The sequence below is a fragment of the Brachyhypopomus gauderio genome, chromosome 3 (assembly GCF_052324685.1).
Source record: "Brachyhypopomus gauderio isolate BG-103 chromosome 3, BGAUD_0.2, whole genome shotgun sequence".
Lineage (NCBI taxonomy): Eukaryota > Metazoa > Chordata > Actinopteri > Gymnotiformes > Hypopomidae > Brachyhypopomus > Brachyhypopomus gauderio.
In genome coordinates, this window is record NC_135213.1 from 30,629,493 (window position 1) to 30,654,343 (window position 24,851).

Below are 24,851 nucleotides of genomic sequence, written 5' to 3' on the forward strand. Positions count from 1 at the left end.
ATTCATTGACACACTTCTTGCTTATTAACAGCTCCTTGAAACAATTTTCAATCCTGAAGTAGTGAAACAAAGTAATTGTGTCATGTATATCTGAGTGTCTTTGGTACGTCATAAAGCAAAGAAAGTGTGAAAACGGATAAATGAGACATTAACACTGTATCTTGTTGTCTTCGTTTCACTCAGCAGGACCACCAGTGGCAGCTCCTGTATATGCTTTAGATCACAAAGCTTTAAATTGAAAAATGAAATAAAAATATTTAGCTTAATTAAAACCCACTGCCAAGATGATCAGCAAATTCAGAACTTGAGGGTCGCAAAATTCAACAAAAAGAGTAAGAACAGAAGACTCAAATAACATTTTCCTAATATCAATATTGTAAAACCAGAGAAGCAAACCACTAAGCTTACACAGATTCATTAGGCATTCATATAGTATTACAAATATATGGAATTTTCTCCTCATAAATCACTGCCAATAGCAATTATAAAAAAAAATGTAACCAGTCTACAATCTGTGCCAACACAAAAGTCAACACCTCCAAACACCCGGTCACACATTTTCCCATGGGCATCCTGAACCTGCAATACTTTGAAACAAAGCAAATAAGTGTCTGTTTTTAGGTGTTTGTCGTTCAGTACTGTGACTTACAGCAGAATGAATTTCCCACACAATAAAAAACAATCAAGACTTTGACAGTTTTTAAAACTTTTTTTAATGTTTTTAAATTTTTTTATTCATTTATATTATCTACAAAGTAAAAGTTCTTTTAACTTAACAGTTTTATAACGGTCAAGTGTAATAGGGCTCATCATCAGATTAGATTAATAAATAATTAATATCTTTTTTTTTGCCAAACGTTTTCATGACTGGAAGTTTCTTTTTTTTTTTTTTGCTTTTTGTTTGTTTTTTTTTTTTTAGTTTGGTTAGAATATTTTCCCCCATTTGCTTTCCTGTCCCACATGTTCTTGAACACAGCAATAGCAGCAGCATTTAACAGTAATGTTAATACTGTCAAAACATTGGAAGAATTTTCATTAACTTGAAAGGTGCAGACAAAATGCAAGTTCCAGTTTCTTGACATTCCATTTTTCACTCATTGCATCTAGCGGTGTTGTTACGTGAAAACAGTCCTGCTCTTGTTAAAACTCATGTTAAAAAAAAACAAAACAAAACAAAACCAAAAATCTATTCACTGCAATTTTGCTTGTTAGCATTACTGATAGAGAGTAGCAGAACTGCAGCGTGATTTTAGTTTTAGTGGCCATTTCATTAGATATTTAGAGAAGGAGGAAGTTATGGATCAGGTGGCCCGTACGTCATGGGCGGGGCCAGGAGGGCCTTCAGGAGCAGATGTCACTGGTCAGTGGTAACTGGCCAAACTGGCCTCCTCCTCTACAGTTGCTGCTGGTGGTGGGGTTGTACTGGGAAAAAGGGAACAGAAAGCACTAATGAAGGACCAAACCACATTACTGAAAGTCTGATGTGTTTACAACGCTGCTTATAACGGTGATGGTATTATCAAACAGAGCCTGCTTCGGATGCAGTTTTAATGTGTTTACAAACACTGAAGCCATACCTGAAGGATGTGCCATGTAGGAGAAGTGTGTGGTTGAGGAGACAGGGATAGGATTGAGGGTGCCCTGGGGCAGGGGGGGCTGGGGGCCCGCAGTGGGCTGTGTGGCCATCAGCATCACAGGAGGATGGGAGGGAGCACCATGGTGTGCAGACACCATTCCTGACTGCATATGGGCCTTCAAGGGAGTAGGCACACAAATTAAATAAATGAATATAAGGAATTAATAAAGCATTCACGGAACAGATTTGTTATATTTGGCAACCCATTTGTCCCAATAATAAATGATGGATTTATACATTCCTACAGTGCATTCCTGGGCGATATATTGCTAGAGTGTAGAAACATGGAGCTCACCTGTTGCACATGAGCCATGTGGTTAGGGTTGTATCCATGCTGCACCTGTGGGTGGATATATACGGCCTGCTGGGCTGAGGGGAAGCTGGCCTGTGGGGACTGGGGGTTGGGCCCGGGCGTCATGGAGGGTGGGGTGGGGGCCAGGGCGGTGTACATCTGCTGCTGGGGCATGTTGCCCAGGTGGAGCGCCTGGGCGGCGGCTGCTGCGGCCGCGGCCGCCTGGTGCTGGGGGTGCTGGACGGGGTTGGGGGCGGCGTGGCTGCCCCCGTGCTGAGCGCCCTGCTGGGCCTGGCCGGTGGGCGTGGCTGAGGGTTGGGGGTGCTGGGGGTGAGGGTGGAGGGTGGCGCTGGGGTGGGTGTACTGCTGCTGGATGGGGGCGGAGACTGAGAAGGCAAAAACGTTAGGACGGGAGAGTTAGGGCAGGCGTACGTAAGGACCCGTGAGCGACCCAAAAAATGCTTCGATTATGAGGTGAAATATCGTCTCTGGCAGCACTTCTGGAGCTCTCACCATACATAGTGTGCGTCTGCTCGCCATACTGGGTGGTGGCGGAGGAGACCAGGCTGGGTTGGCCGTGGGTGGGTGGGTTGATCATCCGCGCACTGCCCTGCATCACTGGGCTAAACACATGCTGGGCCTGAAGAGAAACACAGTCATATACACCTTCATCAAGAAATCCTTACCAAAGCATCACGTCCGTCATGCCAAGAACAGGATACAGTTCAACTTAGCATTCTGAGCCTAATTAGTAAATAAGTGCATGTTGGACAGTTCGAATCAGATGTTTGGTCTATAGTTTCTATAGTATAGTAAATATCTGTGCGTTTGTGTGTTTGCCCATACCTGTGACTGGTAGTGGGGCATCTGTGGCACCAGGGGCTGGCTGGCAAACTGTTGGGGGCTACAGGTGAAGTACTGGGTGGAGTAGGCGGGGCTTGGGGCCACGATGGGAGGCCCCGCAGCAGTGGCAGGGTGCATCATGGTGGAGGTGCCGGGGGGGTGATGTTGGTCGGGTCTCTGCTGTGGCATGTTGGGCACTGGGACAGAGTGTTAAAGGAAGCTGAGCTCTGTGTAGTCAATGTGGTACCACGAGGCGTAACTGGTACACGTGCGAGTACCATGCATACGGCTTAAAAAGCAGAACCATTAACCTTCACTCTAAGTGTCCACTCTAAGTGTCCACTCTAAGTGTCCACTCTAAGTGTCCACTCTAAGGGAAAGAGTGACTGCCAAATGTGAAATAATTTGAAAGTAACAAATTAACCAAAACTATGCACTTTACCGAATGAAGTATGCATATACTTTCTTTCATTGATTTCCATCTTCAGTAAGATTTGTAATGCAGTACGTTTTAATAAAGCATCTCATTTATTGTATTTATTTCATGTTTATTTTCTCATTATTTATCTTGTGTAAATACAATCTGCTATTTCACACAAGCTACTCTCCCCTCTCTTCATTTCGTCACATCACATTTTATCGCTGTGGGCTTCACACGCACAAGCACCTCCAGATGGGACCATGCTTAAAAACGTCTGCAGCATTCTCACCTTTACCTGGTCTGTAGGGCTTGGACTGGCTCATAGTCATATGAGGGACTGGAACATGGTAGACAGGAGTCTGAGGGGTGAGGAACACAAGTTAGCACTGCTGCACTGGCCCGTCCCTACACCCGCACCTGCACCACTCTGATGGGCTCAAACACACACTATCGCTCGCAACCCCTTCCACGTCCACCCTTTCCAATCGGAGGGAAGGACCAGGTTCGTTTTAAGCTGGAACTGCTTGATGTCGTCCACTGAGCAGTGAACCTGGTCCCAAAGCACATCTCCCAAAGTGGGTTAGCCCGGTGGATAAATGCCTCTAAGATCTCAGCCTGCTACGGTCCTTTAAAACGTAGAATTTGTAGTTGTGGTGGCAGATAAAACATACATTTGAAATGCTGTGCAAAACATGAGCTAGTCATATACTTTTCCTTTTTCATGTAATATAATAATCGTGCATATAAACATTTAGAAATAATTATGAAACTTAAATGGAAAAACATAACTGGATGGAAGGAAGGACAGATAGACAGAGATGAGAAATCTGAACACAGCATGAAAACAGAAAACTCGTTTATGACTGAAAACATAGAAAAGCAAGTGGTCATTATAAATATTTTATGATGACCTAGACATTAATCTAAAGAAAGCTATACGAGATTAGTTTCTCATTAGTCACATATGACAATATGTATGAAGAAAAACAACAAAAAAAATAAACTACAATAAGAAAAATAGGCAAACCAACATCTGCAGGATACTTAGGCAGGCAAACATCTCATACATGATCAACAGGAAAAAAGATGAGAAGTTTAGAATTGCACAAACCTTCCAGATAATGCTTTTCTAATGGAGAGAGAAGAAAGGAGGAAAAGACAAAGAACCAGTCTTTAGTTTGAGTATTGTACGCCAGCTTGTCCAAACCATTTCAAACTATTCTTGAATCACAAGGCTTGCCTTAGGGCAACATGACCGAAACCCTCAGATACAAACAGAATGAAGGCCTGCACAAGCACGTTCTTCTAACAAGCATTCAACCCCATAGACTGCTGCACATCACTGCAGCAGAAGAATGGCAATAAGAATGTGTGTTCCAACAGCAGTACGGAGATAAAAATGTCACCCATTCTGGAAAGGTTACAGGTTAAAGGAAAAGGAACTGAAGTAAGCAGGGTGGCCAAGCCCCCTGTGCTGCAGATGTGCATTATAGCTGCCACAGTAACTAGAATATTAGGCAACATGAAAGATTCAACAGCTGAATGTACCACAAATGGTAGTCAATAGTAGCCATTGTAAATGACCAAGAATAAATGGTAGTGATACAGACTTACTGGTACTGAGGAACAAATTTATAAAAGAAAAAAAGAAAAATAGATGAATTATTAAGCTATGAGACGTTAGCATTACTGACCGTTAATGACATAATTAACCGAGGAGAAAAGCACACAAGGAAAATAAAAGACAGAACACAAAAGCTAGTCAACGGTGCAGCATGGTTTCACGTGAGACTCTGGAGGTGGAACTGTGGTACATGCTCACCTGCACTCCAGGACTAACTGGGGTGAGCGGGTACATCTGTGGGAAACACACCGTCTGGCCGTACATGGCCGGGGGCTGCTGGACCACGATGGACGGGCTGGGCTGACCCTGTGGCCGCGGCAGCGTGGGGGTCGTAGCCGGTTTGGGCTGATTGGAAGCAACATTAATGTTGGGATGTTGCGTTAAAGCCAAAACATTAACATTCGGGATGTACAACATGATGATTCTGTATTTATTCCAAATAACTGTCAGTGTTGATCGTTAAAATGCATAATGCCATTTATAACATCTTTTAAAAGTCTCACAGATATTGTAACCACAGTACACTATGAAAGAGCTGTGATTGTAGGATTGCCATAGAATCTTTAATGGTAACACGTTTTACAGGTCAGTGGAATTACATCTCTCTCTCTATTAAATGTTTTTGGCCCTCTGGCATGCTTTGAAACTGGAACATGAAAATCATTTGCATACTCACAGGGGTACAAAAAGCCCTGGGGTTGAACTCCTTGGCGTTAGGGTTGAGGGTTGATTTTTTAATACTCCTGGATGAAAACAGAAAGCAAAATCCATGCGCATAAATCTAACAGGGACTGATTAACTAGCTTCACAAATATTGCCAGATGTTCCACACAGAGCAGCCAACTGAAGCGATGGGAAGGGTGATCTGAGAAAAGTGGTACTGGAAAACTAATCTATGAAGGCTAAAAACTGTCAAAAGCCTGCGTGTTCCTTTCAATAGCAACCTCAGCCTTATGACCCATACTGCTTACAGGTATGCACTGTCACAGATAACCAAGCTCTATTACATTCTCTCACTCTTCTAAACAATGAAAAACATGTGTTTATCATCACTGAAAGGAAGGAAAAAAAACAAGATTTTACAGGCTGTTTGCGCCAGTGGCGTGGTGTCTAGAGAGGTGTGGCTCACTGCCGCCACTTCTGAAGGTGTCGTGGTCTAAATTTGATGAAGCACTGACGAATGGACACGCCTACCTGATGCCCCCTGAGGAGAGCTCGGCATGCGTATTGGTGCAGGAATGAAGAGAGTGCACTACATGGGCCCTACGTGCGGCTGCAACACTACACGGGCCCTACGTGCGGCTGCAACACCACTACACGGGCCCTACGTGCGGCTGCAACACCACTACACGGGCCCTACGTGCGGCTGCAACACCACTACACGGGCCCTACGTGCGGCTGCAACACCACTACACGGGCCCTACGTGCGGCTGCAACACTACACGGGCCCTACGTGCGGCTGCAACACTACACGGGCCCTACGTGCGGCTGCAACACTACACGGGCCCTACGTGCGGCTGCAACACTACACGGGTCCTACGTGCGGCTGCAACACGACACGGGCCCTACGTGCGGCTGCAACACGACACGGGCCCTACGTGCAGCTACGTGCTGCTGCAACACGACATGGGCCCTACGTGCGGCTGCAACACGACATGGGCCCTACGTGCGGCTGCAACACGACATGGGCCCTACGTGCGGCTGCAACACGACATGGGCCCTACGTGCGGCTGCAACACTACATGGGCCCTACGTGCGGCTGCAACACGACACGGGCCCTACGTGCGGCTGCAACACGACACGGGCCCTACGTGCGGCTGCAACACGACACGGGCCCTACGTGCGGCTGCAACACGACACGGGCCCTACGTGCGGCTGCAACACTACACGGGCCCTACGTGCGGCTGCAACACTACACGGGCCCTACGTGCGGCTGCAACACTACACGGGCCCTACGTGCGGCTGCAACACTACACGGGCCCTACGTGCGGCTGCAACACTACACGGGCCCTACGTGCGGCTGCAACACTACACGGGCCCTACGTGCGGCTGCAACACTACACGGGCCCTACGTGCAGCTGCAACACTACACGGGCCCTACGTGCAGCTGCAACACTACATGGGCCCTACGTGCAGCTGCAAAACTACACGGGCCCTATGTGCAGCTGCAAAACTACACGGGCCCTACGTGCAGCTGCACACTACACGGGCCCTACGTGCATCTGCAACACTACATGGGCCCTATGTGCAGCTGTACTGGAGATGAATGTTCCATCTAATCCTGTGCGTGCGTGTGTGTGTGTGTGTGTGTGTGTGTGCGCACGCACGCGCCGTTAGAGGCCAGGGACATCTCTCCAGCTTCCTCCGTTTCTCCTTCACAGTGGGACACAGTAAACTCTTGGCAAAACTCCTACAGCAAAATCTGTTTTCTGAGAGCTTGTGGAGACCCTCAGAAGCACTACATGACCTGTGGAGCTTCATAAGCACTGGTGGTGCTAGCCTTCATCCTCCTGCATTGCTGGTCCTGTTATACAACAGCAGACATCCTACACTAACAAACATGCCACCGAAACCTTAAGAGCAACTACGTTTTTTGATCCAAAGCTGTTTGGTGTCATCCTACTTACAGTTGAAAAGCCTTGTGTTTGTTTATTTGATTGTTTCTTTAGGTCTCCCTAATGTTAATAGTCACCAGCTGTTTCTGCTATCATACAACAGCATCTCCATCAATCTATGATGGTCAGGGCCTGTGCATACCTTTTCCTTAAATGCAGCCCCAGACCAGAGCAGACATCAAGCACACCAGCATGAGAGGGGGCAGCCCCTGCGGTCATTCTGACCAGTGACAACGGCCAACAACGACCTCGTGGACCCTCGGCCAACCACAGCTAATAGTGCCACTGGGTCGTTACATTGAAGAAACATCACATCATCTGAACAAGCTGCTGGCAACTCAAGTTTGCAAGGCATCTTCCGTTGAAGTGGCCCTGTGGAGATCCGGCGTGGTTTCCCACCATCCCCACTTTAGCAGACACTCAAGAACCCAAACAGATCCGTACTCACTCTGGCACGGGCTCTTTCTTCTCCTCCTTGTCCTCCTTGTCCGATTTCGCAGCGGGCGAAGACGTCTGGACACCTTGAGACGTCATGTCTGGCCCTCGTTTCTGCTCGGGCTGTGCGCTCAGAGCCGGTGCGGACGGAGACGGGGAGGGGGTGTTGGCCGTGCTCCCTGCAGCCACCGCTGCGGATGGCTCTTCACTGCTAGGAGACTCGGAACAAACTTTGGGACTCCTCAAGTCTGTGCTTTTGTCGTTAGGCTGCTCCTGTGGTTTGTCTCCAGAGTCCCGGGGAGGCTTGGACACCACAGTCTCAAAACCTGCATCTGGATTTGAGCTGGACTGCAGCTGGAAACATAGCAGACATGCAGTTCAAATACTAACAGTTCTTAGATAAGCTACAAAAAAAACAATACGACTTTGGATAGTAAAAAAAGAAATTAACTTACCCTAAAATCGACACTAAATTTTTTTAAATTATCTATCTGTTTTCTGTGTTCAGGAGCGATGCTCGAAGGTCCTACAAAGATTAATTCAAAAAAAGAATATCAGGCAACACTTCATCCATTCCAACACACCACTTTGACTCCATTTTAGTTCTACAGTCCTAATATGACAAGTCCTAATATTGACAAGTTCAATTTTCTCTTTCTTTACTCATTTATTTAGCCAATTTGATCATTAATAGCGATCATATGTCTTCCCTCTCAGTACAATTTTGGAGGTTTTGACAATACAATATTGTATAATGTCGTATTGAGCTGTCCTGCAGTAGTTCGTCCTGACTACTGAATCAACAAAAACGTATCGCTGGGAACTGCTGGTCTAATGACAGCAAACTGAAACGTAATGAAATGAAAGCTCAGACTAGTCATATGAGGCTATCGATTAGCTACAGCAAATATAGAACACCGTACGTTGGGTACACACCTTTACTAACTGTCCTACTGACGCTTGGCGAAGATTCCACAGCCTTCACATTTTCTTTGTTGGAGGAAGGAGAATTCTGCCTCGTCTCTTGTATTCTTGAGTCTTTTGCTACATTTTGATAAAACAGAAAGAGAGAAAGACCATTTTCAGATTCCCTCCAGACACCCATTTTCACTTCCCCCTCAAATCCAAATATGATTAAAAGATGCCTTCACCTTCCACTAGGGGGATTGCAGCCATATTAGGTGCAGGGCTTGCTGTAGTTGGTGATGTCACTGACGTAGGTGTGGTCACAGTGTCAACTGAGCCAGCCTGAGGGGAAGACAAGGCGGGGCCAGGAGGAGCCCCTCCCACACTGTTCTGCCGAGGAGAACGTGGTCTGTGTGCTAGGGAAGACAAGACAGTAAAATTCCATTCCTCGTCCTATAAGCTTGAAATCTCCAATAGGCATATTCAGGGGATTAAATATAATCATTACTCTAAGTGTGATTATAAAGATTTAAGGCAGTACAATGCATTGTTAGACACAAGATTTGCTGATGTAGGCAAAATACCACCCACTACAGAGAGTAGCTGTCTAATATACAACTATAATAGATGTGCAGCTCTGTCATAAAAACTTGAGTGAGTGGCACTCACACAGCTCACCTCCACTGACTACAGAAGACCAAGTGCCCCCAGAGGGACTGCTACGGGCAGGAGGAGTAGAATCCACAGATGCACCCTGGGACATGAAGTCTGCCCCAGGAGGTCCACCACCCCGGCAGGAGGGTACTCTGTGCGTCCTTGGGGTCCGCTGTGACTTTGGAGACATTCTTGGTGGACCTGAAAAGATGATTTTCAACTGTCACTGTGTTTAATGATTGGTGTTATAAACAAAGTAGTTAATTTGTCATTCAAAACAACTCTTGGCAAACGTGGATTGGTGAAAGCAACTGCTTCCTGTGTGCACGTGCCCATTCAAAAGCTTTTGAAGTAATGTATGAGCAAGAGAGCATGAAGAAACAGAGGAGTGAATTAACCTGCTTGATTCACTTCACAGGCCTGAAGACTGAGCCAGTGTCTTCAAAAGTAACTCGCAAATAACTTGTTCCAGGGCCATATGCAAACATTCATTTAAATTATTATTTTTTATATATTTAATCTAAATTGATAATAAATCCTTACACTTAATGAATCTGACAATTTCAAGCAAGTGTAATCAGCTATCAAGTAAACCCTTATGAGTGAAAATGACAAACATTGAGCAGGCTAGGTAGATTTCCCTGGCCAGGGGGAATAGAAATCTTTTCCTGAACTCCACAAGCCTCTAGGTGTGTTCTTCTCTGTGGACTCAAACTAGCACTGATTAAATGATCATCAACAATTACCTGCCATTACTTAAATGAGTAAGATGGCAAACCAAGCACTTAGTGAAGCCTTTCACAAGAAGAGCAGATCCATCTGCATCAAAAATGTCTTCAAAACAGATCACTCCTTTCATTCAGTTATGCCTTGCTATTCTGATACAACCGCACATTCATCTGAATCAGTGCCAGTCTATCAGTTCAAAACATTTAATCCTTTACTTGTGTACCATCTAAATAACTCAAATACTCTGCAGCTCATCCCGATGAAGTCATGGCCAGGGAGATCACTTAATACAACATGACTTCAAGACTGAAGCCGTGAAGGAAAAAGAAGTGAGATTAAGATCTTCAGACCAAGATCACCCCATTAAAAAGATTAACAGGAACGTCTTGAGATACAGAGATACCCAGAGTGAATGAAAAAGACCCCCTTTGCTTTAATTGTGAACAGTAAAAAAGCAAGAAAGGATGAGACGTATCAGAGTGGGAGGTTAACCACACACACACACACACACACGTTAGTTTGTTTTGGGTGTTTTTTTTTTGTTCTCCAACAAAAAAAAAGTGCAACTGAGCACATCCCATGCCAAAGCCAACAAATGGTTGCCCACTCCAGGTAGTTGTGGTACCTTCCGAGGACGGGCGTTTGGGCAGAGTGGAGAAGGCTGTCGGAGAGCCGTGGGCGGAGGGGTGAGAGGGCGGCCGCGAGGGCCTGGATGGGGGTCTGGAGGGAGGCCGGGTGGGGGTGGCTGCCCGGGGTGGGAGGGAGGTGGTGGGACCTGACTGGTAGCGGGAGGGAGGGCGAGAGGAAGGAGATGGGCAGCGAGAGGGCCAAGGGTGGGCACCTGATAGAGATCGAAGGGTTCAAAACAAAAACAAACAAAGAAGAAATGAGAGAAAGGAGCAAAAAACACAGAAATGACATATGCACAACGAAAAGGTAGATGAGATGAGGTGAGCCAGGAAAGGTACAGAAGACAATCAAGGACCAGAAGATAGATGACTGCAGATGAATAAAGGACAAGGAGAGGACAAGAGTGCAGTATCCAAACAGACAGCAGAGAAGCACAGATGAAGACACGAGACAAAAAGGACCCGAGAACAGAGACCGACACTTGAACCTGAGGACAGGAGCACACAGAGGCTCACTGTGAAAACATGAAGAACCAAGATCACTCCATCAAAAACAGATCAACATTTGAAAAAGAGTAAGAGGCTTAGAAAACTTAACTGGCATATTTGTGGAACATTACTTAAAACATTAATGTATAAACAGGCTATATACACATGTTAAGGGAGTGGAATAGTAGCCCCCAAGCAAAAAGCTGGCGAGGTAAGTGGAAGTATAAAGGAAGCAAACCAACAGGTCTCTGAAGCCCTTTACTAATCATCCCCTTCTAAGAGAACAGAATCGTTCACATAAAAAAAATACCAAAATAACTATTACACTACAAACAACTGCTACTCAACCTTATTTTAGTAAGTATGTTTAAGAAAAGATGATGCTATTATTCACAGCTGAATATTAATATTACCTCCGTTGACAACGCGCTGATCCACGCCAGGCAGCGTGTTGTAGTCATGAGGCCCAGCTCTGGGAGGGGGAGGCCCAGGACTGCACTGCACCATTCTGGGGGAGTTCTGCCGCCCTGTTCCCCATGACATTCCTGGCTCTCGGTTCCTCTGACTTGGAGGAATGTATTTGTTCTCCCTGTTGAAATGAACAACAGAGAAAAGGTTGGAATGTATAATCATACGAAGCTTCGGCGAGGAGTCTATTGCTACATAAACACAACTATCATCAGATCTCCTGCTTCATGCAAAAACCCTGTTCACTGCTTACTGCTGGCAGCTGAGGCTGCCCGACATGTTATTGGTTAACTTATCACAGCACTGACCCCAGCAACATAGATATCACAGAAGCATTACGCAAATGAGTCTTCTCATTTGTGGCCAGCCATTCTAGCATCCACATAACTGAACAAATGTAATCTGGTTATGAAGCTGGCCAGGATTTATCCATGTCACATGAGGGATTTATCAATGTGTTTTAAATGGCGTGAGGCAGATGACCATTGACTAGATGACAGATGTCTAGTCAATAAAATGATCAAGTGTCACTGTCCATATCGGTTCCAGCAGCCATAACTGCCCTAATAACACCCTGCACTGTTGAGGGCAGATGTACACCTAACACACAACAAATGAACCCATAGATGACCAGGAATTCACTTCATGTCTCCTCATTTGTTTTCGATGTCTGACATTTCTGATTAATAAAAGAGCTACTATTGGATTATAGACTCTAGAATTTAATTAAGACATTAATATCATAACCTGTAAAGCTGATTGGGAAAGTTTGAAACAACTTTGTTGGAACTTTAGCACCATTACATTTAATATTCATTTGAAACCAATGCTGATGGTTGAATTAAAAATGTTACCTAAAAGTTCCATTTGGTTTTATGATTGCTTTAAATAATTAAGAGCAGAGCCTTCACTGCCAACATCAAGCCCAGAAAATGGCCCATAGAGCACCTATGGCTACACATCCATAAATACATCCATGCAATGGTCCACAAATAAGAAAAAGTGCTTCATACAGACTGGGGACATTGATATCATGTGTATGGAGGTGTCTCTTGACAGGATAAGCAAATGGAACCCACCACAGACGGACATCAGAGGTGGCAAAGCCCATCAGTAACTGGAAAGACAGCATTGAAGGAAAGCACAGAAGCACCAATCATGGCAGCACAGGAACAGGCACCAAGAACGTGGTCTACCAGAGCAGAGGTGCATCACATCAGACGTGACCCAGGCACAACTATGCAAAAGAGCCCTTGCAGGAACAGCAAACACAGAGTGCCACAACCAAGATGCAAGGAACATAGACTTGAAGGTGCCCGGTTCCATCTGTACACATGTTCCATGTCTAGGAGGGATAAGCCACAGAGAGAGGTGGAGAACAAGGTCATGTGGTTGTTCCAGATCCAAGCAAGTCATGCCAAACCAATCAGATGTAGTAGATAAGATGCCGAAAACGTCATTGGTAAGACAGCAGATGTAAAAATAAGAGAAATAAAATTTTCAAAATGTAGGAATGTCAAATCTGCAGAATATTTTGAGTTACTTAACGGGTACTAATCTGGCATCCCATGATCATTTCGTTAATAATGTGACCCCATTTATCTGGAAACACTCGCCATCATTCTGAAAAATGGCAGAACAAGCCCAACTGAAGCCCAACCAGAGGGATCATCCTTTCAAATCACTGCCACTGACGTAGGCCATTCCAAGAGTATCATTCATAGAATACTGAAACTTTATATTCAAGCAACCTGGTAAACATACCTGGTAAACAAACACACAAGAGGACATGATGTGGAAACCCTCAATGAGGAATCAGTTCAACATTGCTCACTGAATTGCAGAACAAATCCAGCTGCAGTGAACAGGACAAGGTTCTGTCTTGGTCTCACTACACAAAAGAACTTGGACTTGAAACCCATTGTGCAGTAACGAAGTCTCTCATCAGCAGAAAAAAATCAAACGGCTAGACAAATCTTTTGCTGAGGAACATGTGAGGACGAAGGATGTCTGCTCCAATGTTCGCTTTGGTGATGAGTGCAAGTTTAGTTTGGTCAGATGGAAAATATGTATCACTGTTGAACTAGAGAATAACTGAACTGAATGTGTTAAATCCGTTAAAGCAGCAATATATATGATTTGCTTGTTAAAACAAAGAAAATCACACTACAGAGTCACGAAGAAAAAATATCTACTCTGGAGTGGAGCTTACGCTTTCAGTAAATGGAAGCAAAACATCTAGACATAGGCTACAAGATCTGCACAGAGCCTAGGCACAGGCTACAAGATCTGCACAGAGCCTAGGCACAGGCTACAAGTCCCGCGTAAAGCCAATACTAACCAAATACACAGAAATGTAAATGTAAACCCATAAAAAATCTCCAGCAACATTGGTATGTGAATGTTAGTGTTCATTTCATTGTTCAACCACAGTGTTTCATGCGATAAGTCATTTTTAATGTAGAACACATTCTGATTGTCTCTTGAAACTGAGCTGTATGATTTAATGGAAACAGCTCGTCTCGCTAAGCAGGACCGGGTGAAATCGTTGGAAAATAACCAGAACTCGTATAAAGCTTATCGTAAATGTGAAACGATGTTATGCTTTCACAAATACTGCTTTCTGGAAGCTTATCTAATTGGCTGTGGAAACGCAACACCCATTGACGACCGCTACACTTTAGGTGCTTCAGCTGTTGTCCGTTACCCTGTGAAGCATGAAATATTCATTCATAACTCAAAAGCTGTTCAGTCGGATGTATTAACGCCATGTGCACGCACTCAAAAAGAAGGTCTCACTCAATGGTCCGGTTGCTGTGAAATGCTGGTGTGGGCATGAATCCCAGTGCTGATCTGTACACTGGTTAAAACTCTGGTGAATGGCAGGAGTGTGTGAGAGTGAAACTGCTGAATATGGAGATAAACCCAGCAGATGTGGAGATGAGCACAGCAAAAACACATAGAACCAAGAGAGCTGGCAAGTTAAAGGGGAACGAGACATCATTCGAACTAAGATGAGAATAAACACTTGTGTCCCCCCGCCCGACATTGTGATAGCTTTGTGACACTAAAGGATTTAGGAGGGAAGAAGGGATGCTGACTGGTTTTTTTTGTCTTTTTTGTTTCTTTTTTTAATTGCCGAGCAGATATTTTTGTTTTCCTACCTTGCTACTGAAAACAGCCAGCCAGGTTAATGTTGTTGGATTTAATGTTACCCATGTAATGCAATGTACCATTGCAACTGTTAAACCGTTTTAGCCACATGTTAGAAGCTAGAAGTCGAGTAATTTGCTGATGTTAGGTGTATCTTTTGTGGCAGAGTTCACCCAACACTCTCAGATCAACTGCAATGCTAATGCACAGAGTCATACTGTGATTGTGTAAACAATGCTATATGCATGACCTGTACATCTTCTCATTGTCAAGTTCTCTTACTAAAATGGCAGCAGGATGCATGGTTAATAATGGCTGGTTTGCTAAATGAACCTAACTGATGTGTCTTGGGGTGGCATTGTGCTAGCTGGCTCATGTAAGGTTACGTTAAAAGATCTGTAGATCGGACGGTTCAAAGATATTACAAAGGTGTTCCAGATGATCCTTCTGTTGGCCCAGTGTACTGCTATTTAAACCTATTTCAAGGGATACAATAGATAACTCAACAATGCATAGGGTAGAATAGGTGATGACAACTGATCCTTAAATACTAGTCAATTTAGTGGTCTTGTTAATACATTTACAGTTAATTCACAAAATTCAGAGTTATTATTCAACTGGTTATTTATCGCGTTCTTAACAAGTATGCTTCTGATGCATTTGTCTTGTCTATAGAAAAGGGATGTGGAATCTGCATAATTCTGTGGGGTTTTGGCACAGTATTACCCACTGTTATATTTGCAGGATAAGTGAGCACTAAAGCGATTCTTGCCATCTTAACAGCAGATTATTTATAGGTTGGAACTTCTATTCTCTAAACATGTAAAACAGCAAAGGAACCATTTATGACTTCCTTAAGAAATTCAGTGTTGTGAAAATGTTATCACACATTTCCATACTTTTCTAGAGGACGTCCTCATTCACACAGCAAATGCATTTCAGTAGTTGTAAGGAATGGAGTTTGTGTAGGCCTTGAATTTGTCATATTGCAAATAATAAAAAGTCTATAGGTTTGTAATACAGTAGATGGAGCTATTTAAACAAGAACATTCGTATTTTACTGAAACCACCAAAAATAAGTTATCTTCATGAGTGGATGTGGTATACTGCACATATACAACAGAGCTGCGTGAAATACGGGAGAACGAAAAATACAGCTGGAGCTCTTCGAATGTACATGATCAGTGTCATCAGTGTGTGTGATCATTGTAACATGGGCATGGCAAACACCGTGGATATAGGTCCAGAATACTACTCAAAAAAATGTTTCTCAACAAATAGGATTAGGTTTAAATAGGATGGTCCAAATTTAGAGCCCATACTAAATACACTTATATGTCACAAGTACTTAAGAGACAAGGCTGAAGCAGCTTGGAGTTAACCCAAGTTCTGGGAATATCTGTGTGCGGACTCTTAGACCATCTTTGTAAAGGATACCCATTTCTGAAGTTTTTATTTCCATTGAAAACAACAGGAATTGGTAGGTGAGCATACAAGAATTTATGTGAATAACGGGTTAAATAAGCAAGGCTTGAACAATAGATTCAAGTTTCGTTGAAACTGGGCTCTTGCTCTTGGGAAGGAACAAGCTGATACAGTAGGACATCCAGGAATGCTTCCCTTATGCATTGTAGGGTGATGACAAAAACAGCTATAGAGGATTCACTTCAATAATACATCAAGGAAAATATTATTATACAATATAATGATCTAATACATAAATAATATGAGCTGCTCTCATGTTTCCAAGGTGAATTGTAGTCTTGCCCAAGGACTCTTATTGGTAGCAGTGTTTTTTGCATTTACCATTCCAGTGCAAAACCCCAGGACTGAACTGCCAGTCTTGTGCATACAGTGCATCTTCACCACAACAGGATTGGCAACAAGTACCATCCACACATACTCATTAGTAGTTTTACTTAAGCATGGAGCTGCCTCGTACATTACTAATAAGGAGTTTAGGAATGTACTATATTTGCCTTTCATCTGTGGTCAAACGTTAATGGTGTGTCCATCTTAAAAAACAAAAAAAATATTCCCATGTGTAATTCCACTTAGACAGCAGTTCTGCATTATTTTAAAAAAGGAATAACCATCTTAACATTTTCAAACTACTTATACTGACATCAAGCTCATCAGTGGACTCCTGGAGTCAGCGATCATGTGATGATCTCTACCAGGTGAGCGTGTGTTGGCGTGAGGTGCGGCTTCACCTGCTGAGGGTGTGTGCCTCTCTGACCACAGCCGTGTACTTCTCCTCCTCTGATCGCTCGTCGTTCTCCAGGGCCACGCGGGCCTTGTAGGCAGCACTGGCCTCGATCTCTTCAGCCAACTGGGCCGCACGGGCTTCTCGCTTGAGGAACTCTTCCGAATTGTCTCGTTCCAGTGGTACTCTGGCATATCGGTCGAACAAGAAGGGAAGATGCCTTCAACAGTACAGAGCAGCTTCCCTTATCTTCTGCAGTCATGCGGTCTCTACATAGGACGTTTTACTGCAATAGGCCTGAACTTGGTTGAAGACTGCATCAGCATTGAACACTTTCTGGCTATATGGGCAATTAGAGTTTTCTGAAAAAGATTGACCTTTTGAATAAAGTTTACATCTGGTTCTACACATGCAGACAAGCCAAAAATACAGCGTCAAATACAGAGATCATAATGTCACGTCAGAGAACAAGACAGTTAAGGGACACTCACGTGTATGAAGACAGGCTGCTGTCATAAGTAGACTTCACACCATACGTTTCCTCATTATACTTAAACATGTCATCAGGGTCCCAACCATTCGACTGCAAACAGCACAACACATTTCAATAAATTAACTAATTTCTTTGTCCCGAATTCATTGCAAGAGCTGTAAACAACGTCTACCATATCGCGGTGAAAAAGCTTTACCAAGTCTGTGTCCAAAGACTCCAGGTTGCCTGATGCATGCTGATCCCCCCCATCCCAAGGCTCCAGATCCTTCTCTTTGTGTTCTCCATTAAGACGAGCGCTTACTGCACTGTCTGTGAAGTTATCTGGACCACACGGACATGCACATAAAAACATGGGGGGGAAGAATATACATTAACAAAAGAAACATGGACATGACAAACACAGAAAGGAGACCTAGAATAAGAGGTTTACTATTCATGAGTAAAGATGATGCCTGAATATAAGAACGTTTCTTTGCATTCCAAGTTTACTTTATTCAAATACAGGCAAGGTTAATGGCCTTGTCCTCATTAGTGTAAAGCAATGATATGTGCCTTCATGTTCTCAATTAGTAGTTAGGTTGAGGTCACTATGCTCTTAAGCAAGAACCTTTTCAAATAATGCTTTCATTTAACATGCAACTTATTCTTAAATAAATAAAAAAACTAAGTATCCAAGTCAGTTTAGATTCCAACTGTGCATCACACTTTACTACTTAAATCCAGTAGTTCTTTCTAATCATAAAAGTATGTAATTCCTGCAAACACTCTAGAATCACATGATCCAAGCACGTGAAAGCAAACAAAATAATCACCTACCTCTAATTAAAAAAGCTATACTTGAAATGTCTTTACAATATTATAGGTAAATGATAAACATTAAATGCTATTTTCATTAGAGATGTGTGTACAGAAATTGTAATGAGAAGTGGTGTGTGGGGAAAAAAAACAAACAAAAAAATAAACAAAAAACATGTTCACTTTTCTGTAAAGAATACCATCTGATGGGTTAACTTATTCCAAGACCCATCTTTGTTAATCAATTCAGTAAATCATTTTGCACACTCAGCCCATCTTCATATTAAACTTGGACTGAGTTCTGAGCTTCAACAATCTATTATCGTGAAATCTTGCAGTTCTTGCATTTTAGAGTGACAACCTGAAGGTCAGACTGTAGAAGTAAAGCATGACTGGCCCTATTCTGCTGCAGTCAGGCCACAGCTCTGCATGGCTACACAAGTCAACCCATCAAGGACTAATTTCTATAGGCATAGAAAACAATTGATTTGTAAGTGATTTAAGTACAATGTGTGTAGTGTCAAATGTTGTAATGGTCCAGTTTACCTTGTTCTGATGAGACTACATCCATTCAAAGACAAGAGAGACACAATAAAGAAAGAATCAGATTGAGAGTGTCAATAATCAGATCATAAGTATCATAGCTTTCACATCTTCCATACATACATCAGCAAGACTATAAAATGCAAAGTATAGAAAATGACATCTTGGTAAAAATCAGTTTTTTACTCAATTACCTAATGAAGTACAACATCAACAAAGTTATCATCTGGACATTAACAAGGTTATCATCTGGACAATTGGCATTTTTGGAGGAATACTTTTCAAAGAGGTAACATAGCATTACAGAAGATACCTAAACTACAAGAACCTAATTTCATAACATAATATGCAATAATTAGATTTTTATTTATCTTAGTGTGATTGATGTACAATTTCTATTCTGATGAAATTCATTCCAATGTTAATGGTGTTAATAGAAACAGAACCCTGAGACAACACTACACCAGACCTCACTGTAAAGCAGAGAAGACACCGTGTAAAATGGGTAACGAGCTAACAGGTGATTTCTGCCAGCTCTACAGGAGCTGAAGTTCCCAGTGTGGCAGATGGCAAGTTAGGGTGTGTCTCAATCACACCTCTGATTAGCCGATAAACAACACAGAGTGATCTAAAATGCACAATTAGATCAAATCTGGGCTCAATTTGTTTTTGCTTTTTTTTTTTTAAATAAAGAACTAAAACAAGCCAAAACATTTCTATTACAGATGTGCTGTCAGCATTTCGTTTATTGAATAGTTTACAAATTTAGTTTATCAAATGACTTGTATTTTCATTGTGTTTAGATCTATTCATTTCTACTTTAGCCTCTTTTGCAGCTTGGATCTGCCTACTGAACTGCTTAGCCTACTGCCTGAAAACAAGAGACCAAGGAGCAGACTTAGCTAGCATTTACAATGAACACATTGTTTTCCAAGAACTGTATACAAGCCTTTGTATTGCTTGGGGAGAATTGCTTCAAAGATTGGTTTGTTATTGATGATACTTAAGATTGTGTGCATTGGAAAGTTTGAGAAGTTATTTTGTTTGTCTAAAAGTAAAACACTTTCAATCAAATGCTTGATTTGGTTCGTTCAGATTTCTTACCTAATTGGGTTAGGAAATTGGAAGCACTCTAGGAAATATTCATGTCTAGAAAATTCTGTCAATGGGAGCCATCAATGACATTATCACCACAATCACGGGAAAGTGTAGCACAGGAAAACAGGCCTCACCTTTTTTAGCATAGTTAAGGTCCACATCTTTAAAATGCACCACGACAACATCTGAAGACTTGAAGATGATGCTCTCTACGATGTCCTCTCTGCGAGGGCCCACGCTGGGCTCAGGACTCTTCCTGTGGGCCGCGTCCAGGACGAGATCACACTGCAGATATGTACACAGCCATTACTGAGGTCTTCCAATGGCCTGCCCCCTTCTTATTGTGATCCACTAATCACCTTTTTCATCTCACGTTAGCCTATGTTATCTGAAATTCTGATATCTCTCCTTCATTAGGTTTAATAGATTTGAGAAATAACAATGAAAATACACAATCACTCCTTTGGACACATGGAAAGTTTTTAATGCTGCATGTCTCTGCTGATAGTGATCACTTGCTCTGTACCTCTGGACCGTAGGTTTTGAAGACGCCCTCATAGATCACGCCATTTTTTACTTTGAGTTCACATTTGGTTCCCTGTTCAATATGGCGAGGGGGAAAAAAAGTGAAGTGTTGACTGTACAGAAATGGTGTAGACAATTATCAAATTTTAATCCTGCTGAATTTAAAGTTGTATAGTTGTATAGTTGAATTTCGCTAATTAAGACATGCTTCCAAACAATAAAGTAGTAGGGTAGGCTATAGTCTGATAGTGAGTTAGTGCTGAGCAGATGGCTGTGACTACCCCGAGATATTTTTATATCAAATCAACATACTGAGACAGAAGTCTGTCATTCTGAACATACCACCACTGAAGTCAAAATATGAACCATTTTCATGTTTGCATAAACTCCACTAAAGGCCACCTGAGAAACAGAGGACAGAACAATCAAGAATGCAGTGAACAAAACATACTTTGATCTTTGTAATGAAATGATGACTAGCAATAGAAAAACATCTAAGACTTACTGCAGTGGAGGGTCCTTTGGCACTGTTGCGTCCCCTATAGAAAACCAAACCAAACACTGGGCCTTAAAGACTCATCATAACATGTATATTAATAATAATAGTTAATGTTTGTATTGCAGTTTAACACAGTTTACAATGTGATTCACAGAATTCATAGAATAATTAGATTGTGTTTGCCTCATATCATAGCCATGATATTTCTTTCTTTAGCATTGATTTATATCTATATGGTAGTTGACCAAGATGAATACGTTCACCCCATTAACATTGTTTTTAATAAAGGGAAAACAAAAATTTGAATTTGAGCAAACATTTAAAATTGATAAAGTTCCCAGAAAGAGCTGTTGGAAATCAGAAAATACATTTCAGTGTACCTACATGCAAAGTGTTCTCATTTACACACTTATTCTGGCATCTAGACAATAGTCATTATTGCATTTTTAATCAACAGATTAACTGTTTACTGCAAATTGAAATGTATTCTTATTTTTACCATATTCCACATTGAAACAATTAACACATACACATAGAATTTACAGCCTAAGAATTTGCTAATTTTTCCAAATGAAAATATTTTAACTGTAAATGTCTAATCTTTTCAATGCAGATCAATTTCAAATAAACTTGTATAACATATATAAAATGAAAAACACCTACAATGGGATTCACCTAGAAACCACGTATACTACAAATACGAAAATGTGAAAATAGGAATTAACTAAATGGAAAAACACTGGACAATAATCATCTGCAAAATGACTTGATTTTACAGTTTCACAAGAGGAAAACGCACAAAAATACTCAAAATCACACTTGAGCTCGTGCTATACATGTTGTACAAGCATTTGCAGCTGAGCAGTCACAAGCCTGTAAGGACACTTTCAGTCGATCAAGATGCATGAGAAATACCTGCTATATTGCGTAACCGCGACGATGGTCATAACCCATGAATGCATTTAACATCCCAGCCCAGCCACATCCAAAAACACGTGCATCTGTGTGCTGCGGATTTCATTTTTACCAAGTACAGGCCCACCCCAGTAGCTTTGTGGACGCATCGTCCTTTACGATCAGCAGTGTTACAAATCTCTTCCACTTCCACACAACATGCAACGGAACACAGCTACTCACGCAAATGTCATTTTGAAGGGCGATATATATTTTTTATAAAGCAAGTGCCTGCTCAAACGTCAAGGTTGAAGCAGTTGCCTGACATTCAGGTCCATATTTTTTTCCCCTGCACGCGCACCCGCTCGCGCGCGCACGCGCGTCTCGTGATTCCGGGACCGGATGCTCCGAGTCCCGAAGCGCGTTAAACGCCCACCACGTTAAACCGACAGGTGACACCACATTCCTCCCGTACAAAATCACTCACGCTACCTTAAACCAACAGTGGCATTTCTGAAGATACAGTTGACTACAACGTTAAAAACCACGCACAAATATTCCGACATCACATCATATTTGGCGTGCTAGCCCACACAGAGATGGTTAATAATTAACTCATTCTGGCTATCTGGTAATAGCTGCCAGCCAGTCGCTAGTTGGCTGAATACAACGGAATTAACTTACCCGGGTAACGTCAAACGAAAGCTACGTTTATTTAACTACCGTTGACGTTAACATGTCCAACCAAGTTGTAGCTTTTTAAATGTAAATATCAAGTGACGTACCAATTTATCAAATGGAATTACATCTGGTTTTACTTCACAAAAAACCCAATGACAACTTAATTTTGCCAGCAAGCGACAGCCATCCCAACTGATACTAGTCCAGTCCACTGGTACTGGTCCAGTCCACCGCTATGTCGCAGTTTTGCAAGGAAACAACAGCTCCCAATCGCCTGAAGCGTTTGCTTACAAAGCTAACGAGCTGTCCTTTAAACATTCAATTTAAGTCCGCCAAACTTGCTTCACGGCGTAAAAATAACAGTTAAACGGGTAAGAGAACAGCCACCGTGTACAGGTGGAGTGTGTTATAAAACACTAGTATGTGCTGAGCCAACACGGGTCCAATCACTCAAGTAGCAGGTGTTCTGTCGATTTTTCCTACCCATCGAAAATTCATACCAAGGCTTACTGCGCATGCGCAAGTCGCTTTTACGTCACTATTTTGGTGGCCGCCTACTACACCCATCGATTTTTCCTGCCTGCTAGCGAATTTCAACAGTGCAGTACTATTTAGTCCTTTCAATAGTGCAGTAAGTTAATTTCTTGTTTATAATTTCTTCTTTGTTTGCAGTTGCAATGTTTTCAACTGTGCATTAAGTTAACTAGTTGATTAAAATGTTTTAAACAGCGCCGTTTTACTGTCTGTTATTACCTATAGGGACTTGGATATTTCCGCATGATAATGATTGAGCCGTGTAGTGTATTATTATTAATAATACACTAATACGCAAAATAAAACTTTTATTTTAAAGCTCATCCTACTTTTGAAACGCTGATTTGCGCTACATTACGACGTTTCCATAAGGTAAACAAACTAGAGATACGTCTACAATACTACTTTTAAACGCTGATTTGCGCTACATTACGACGTTTCCACAAGGTAAACGAACTAAGAGATACGTCTACAAATACGCGATGCCAACGGACACGGTATGAAAATTCGACAAGGTAGGAAAATTCGACAGACTAGTCTATAAATACTCGCTGCCAGCTGATACGGTAGGAAAATTCGACAAAGTAGGAAAATCCGACAGAACACCGGTACGGACGCGGGAGCGGCTTCACCCCGCCACACACCACGGGGGACGGGGACAACTCGGGCTTTTACTCGCTTCTGTGGAGCAAAATGGTGGCGACGCCGCCGGGGTTTGTCCAGCTACGGCACATTTTTAGTGTGAATGTGTGTATCCCCGTGTCGCTAAACTCGGCCTAACACACACAACCCCGGCCTGCGTCTCACCCCACGGCGCCCGCGTTTAAACCCAACTACACGTCCCACCGCTCCCGCGTCTCACCGTCGTCGTTCACCTGCGGACGCCGTCGTGCCTCCGAAACCCCCCGCCGCGTGGATGTTTAAAGTGTCGGTCTCACACACACACAACCGGGTCGTGAGACTCGCCGCTTCACCCACCTGCCCAAACTCTGCCGTCCGCCAGCGCCTCCGCACCCCCCGGCGCCACAGGCCGCGGCAGCCCCGCCGCCGCTGCTACCGCCGGGCTTGCGATTACCACCGGCCTGCTTCATGGACATGGTTATCCCATAAACGACGACGTGAGCAGGGTGTTCTAACTCTTTAAATCTATAATGTGTGTGTGTGTGTGTGTTGACGGCGAGAGACGAGAGGACGTTAGCTGGCGGTGAGGCTAACAGATGACGGCTAACGTTAGCTCGCTAGCCTCGCTTATCCTACACTCCACAACTGCTACTTGGCGAGCCAGCGAGTTAGCTTGCTTTCTACAATAAAACAAAAACACTTAATCAGACTGAAAGACAGTATGCGGACTTTCCATATATGATAGTTGTCCCTGGAATTAACAATAAAAAAATGATATATTTTTGTGTTTCAGTTGATATCAGTTCACGCTAGCTCTTCGTTGCTGTGAAGGACCTAAACAGTCTGAAAAAGACACAAAAGTAGCGGAAGGATACACAACACATGCCTGCATATTTTACGTTTCCATCTCCAGTTTCACCTCGACATCAAAAACCATCCCGACACATATATACGCGAATGCATCGCATAGGTCGCGCACTCTTACGTCGTATATTAAATACTGGATGTCATTTAAGTTGTGAGAGATACGGGGCAAAGTTTTAGCGCACTATTTACAGGAAGTTGACA

The 24,851-nt window shown here is 43.0% G+C and overlaps 1 protein-coding gene across 10 annotated transcripts; it reads right to left on the reverse strand.

Moving 5' to 3' along the window:
• Positions 1-874: 874 nt before the first annotated feature.
• On the reverse strand, positions 875-24,808 carry atxn2 (ataxin 2). Of its 10 annotated transcripts, none has more exons than XM_076997579.1 (25): positions 24,670-24,808; positions 21,060-21,093; positions 20,897-20,956; positions 20,556-20,627; positions 20,164-20,314; positions 18,935-18,949; positions 17,790-17,914; positions 17,592-17,683; positions 17,108-17,287; positions 11,687-11,862; positions 10,781-10,996; positions 9,451-9,627; positions 9,018-9,188; positions 8,803-8,910; positions 8,322-8,392; positions 7,880-8,220; positions 5,493-5,559; positions 5,015-5,161; positions 4,304-4,321; positions 3,482-3,551; positions 2,775-2,968; positions 2,442-2,568; positions 1,932-2,314; positions 1,578-1,752; positions 875-1,422 (listed from the first exon to the last, which is right to left on the reverse strand). In XM_076997579.1, exons 3-25 carry the CDS (start codon positions 20,927-20,929, stop codon positions 1,394-1,396), a joined length of 3,138 nt encoding a protein of 1,045 aa, XP_076853694.1. In that variant the 5' UTR covers positions 20,930-20,956; positions 21,060-21,093; positions 24,670-24,808; the 3' UTR covers positions 875-1,393. The 10 variants fall into 10 exon arrangements, with proteins under 10 accessions (XP_076853694.1, XP_076853688.1, XP_076853687.1 ...); XM_076997573.1 differs by lacking the exon at positions 24,670-24,808 and adding an exon at positions 24,141-24,635 and having other exon boundaries at positions 3,488-3,551; XM_076997572.1 differs by lacking the exon at positions 24,670-24,808 and adding an exon at positions 24,141-24,635.
• Between the last annotated feature and the right edge of the window lie 43 nt (positions 24,809-24,851).

Excerpts from the sequence above, each read along its gene's own strand:
- atxn2 (XM_076997572.1), bottom strand. The coding sequence starts at position 24,259 with ATGTCCATGAAGCAGGCCGGTGGTAATCGCAAGCCCGGCGGTAGCAGC. Across the intron at positions 5,560-7,879 it reads AAGAAAGAGCCCGTGCCAGA|GAGTATTAAAAAATCAACCC; the intron begins GTGAGTACGGAT and ends GTTTTCATCCAG. Across the intron at positions 1,753-1,931 it reads ACATGGCTCATGTGCAACAG|GCCCATATGCAGTCAGGAAT; the intron begins GTGAGCTCCATG and ends ACTCCCTTGAAG.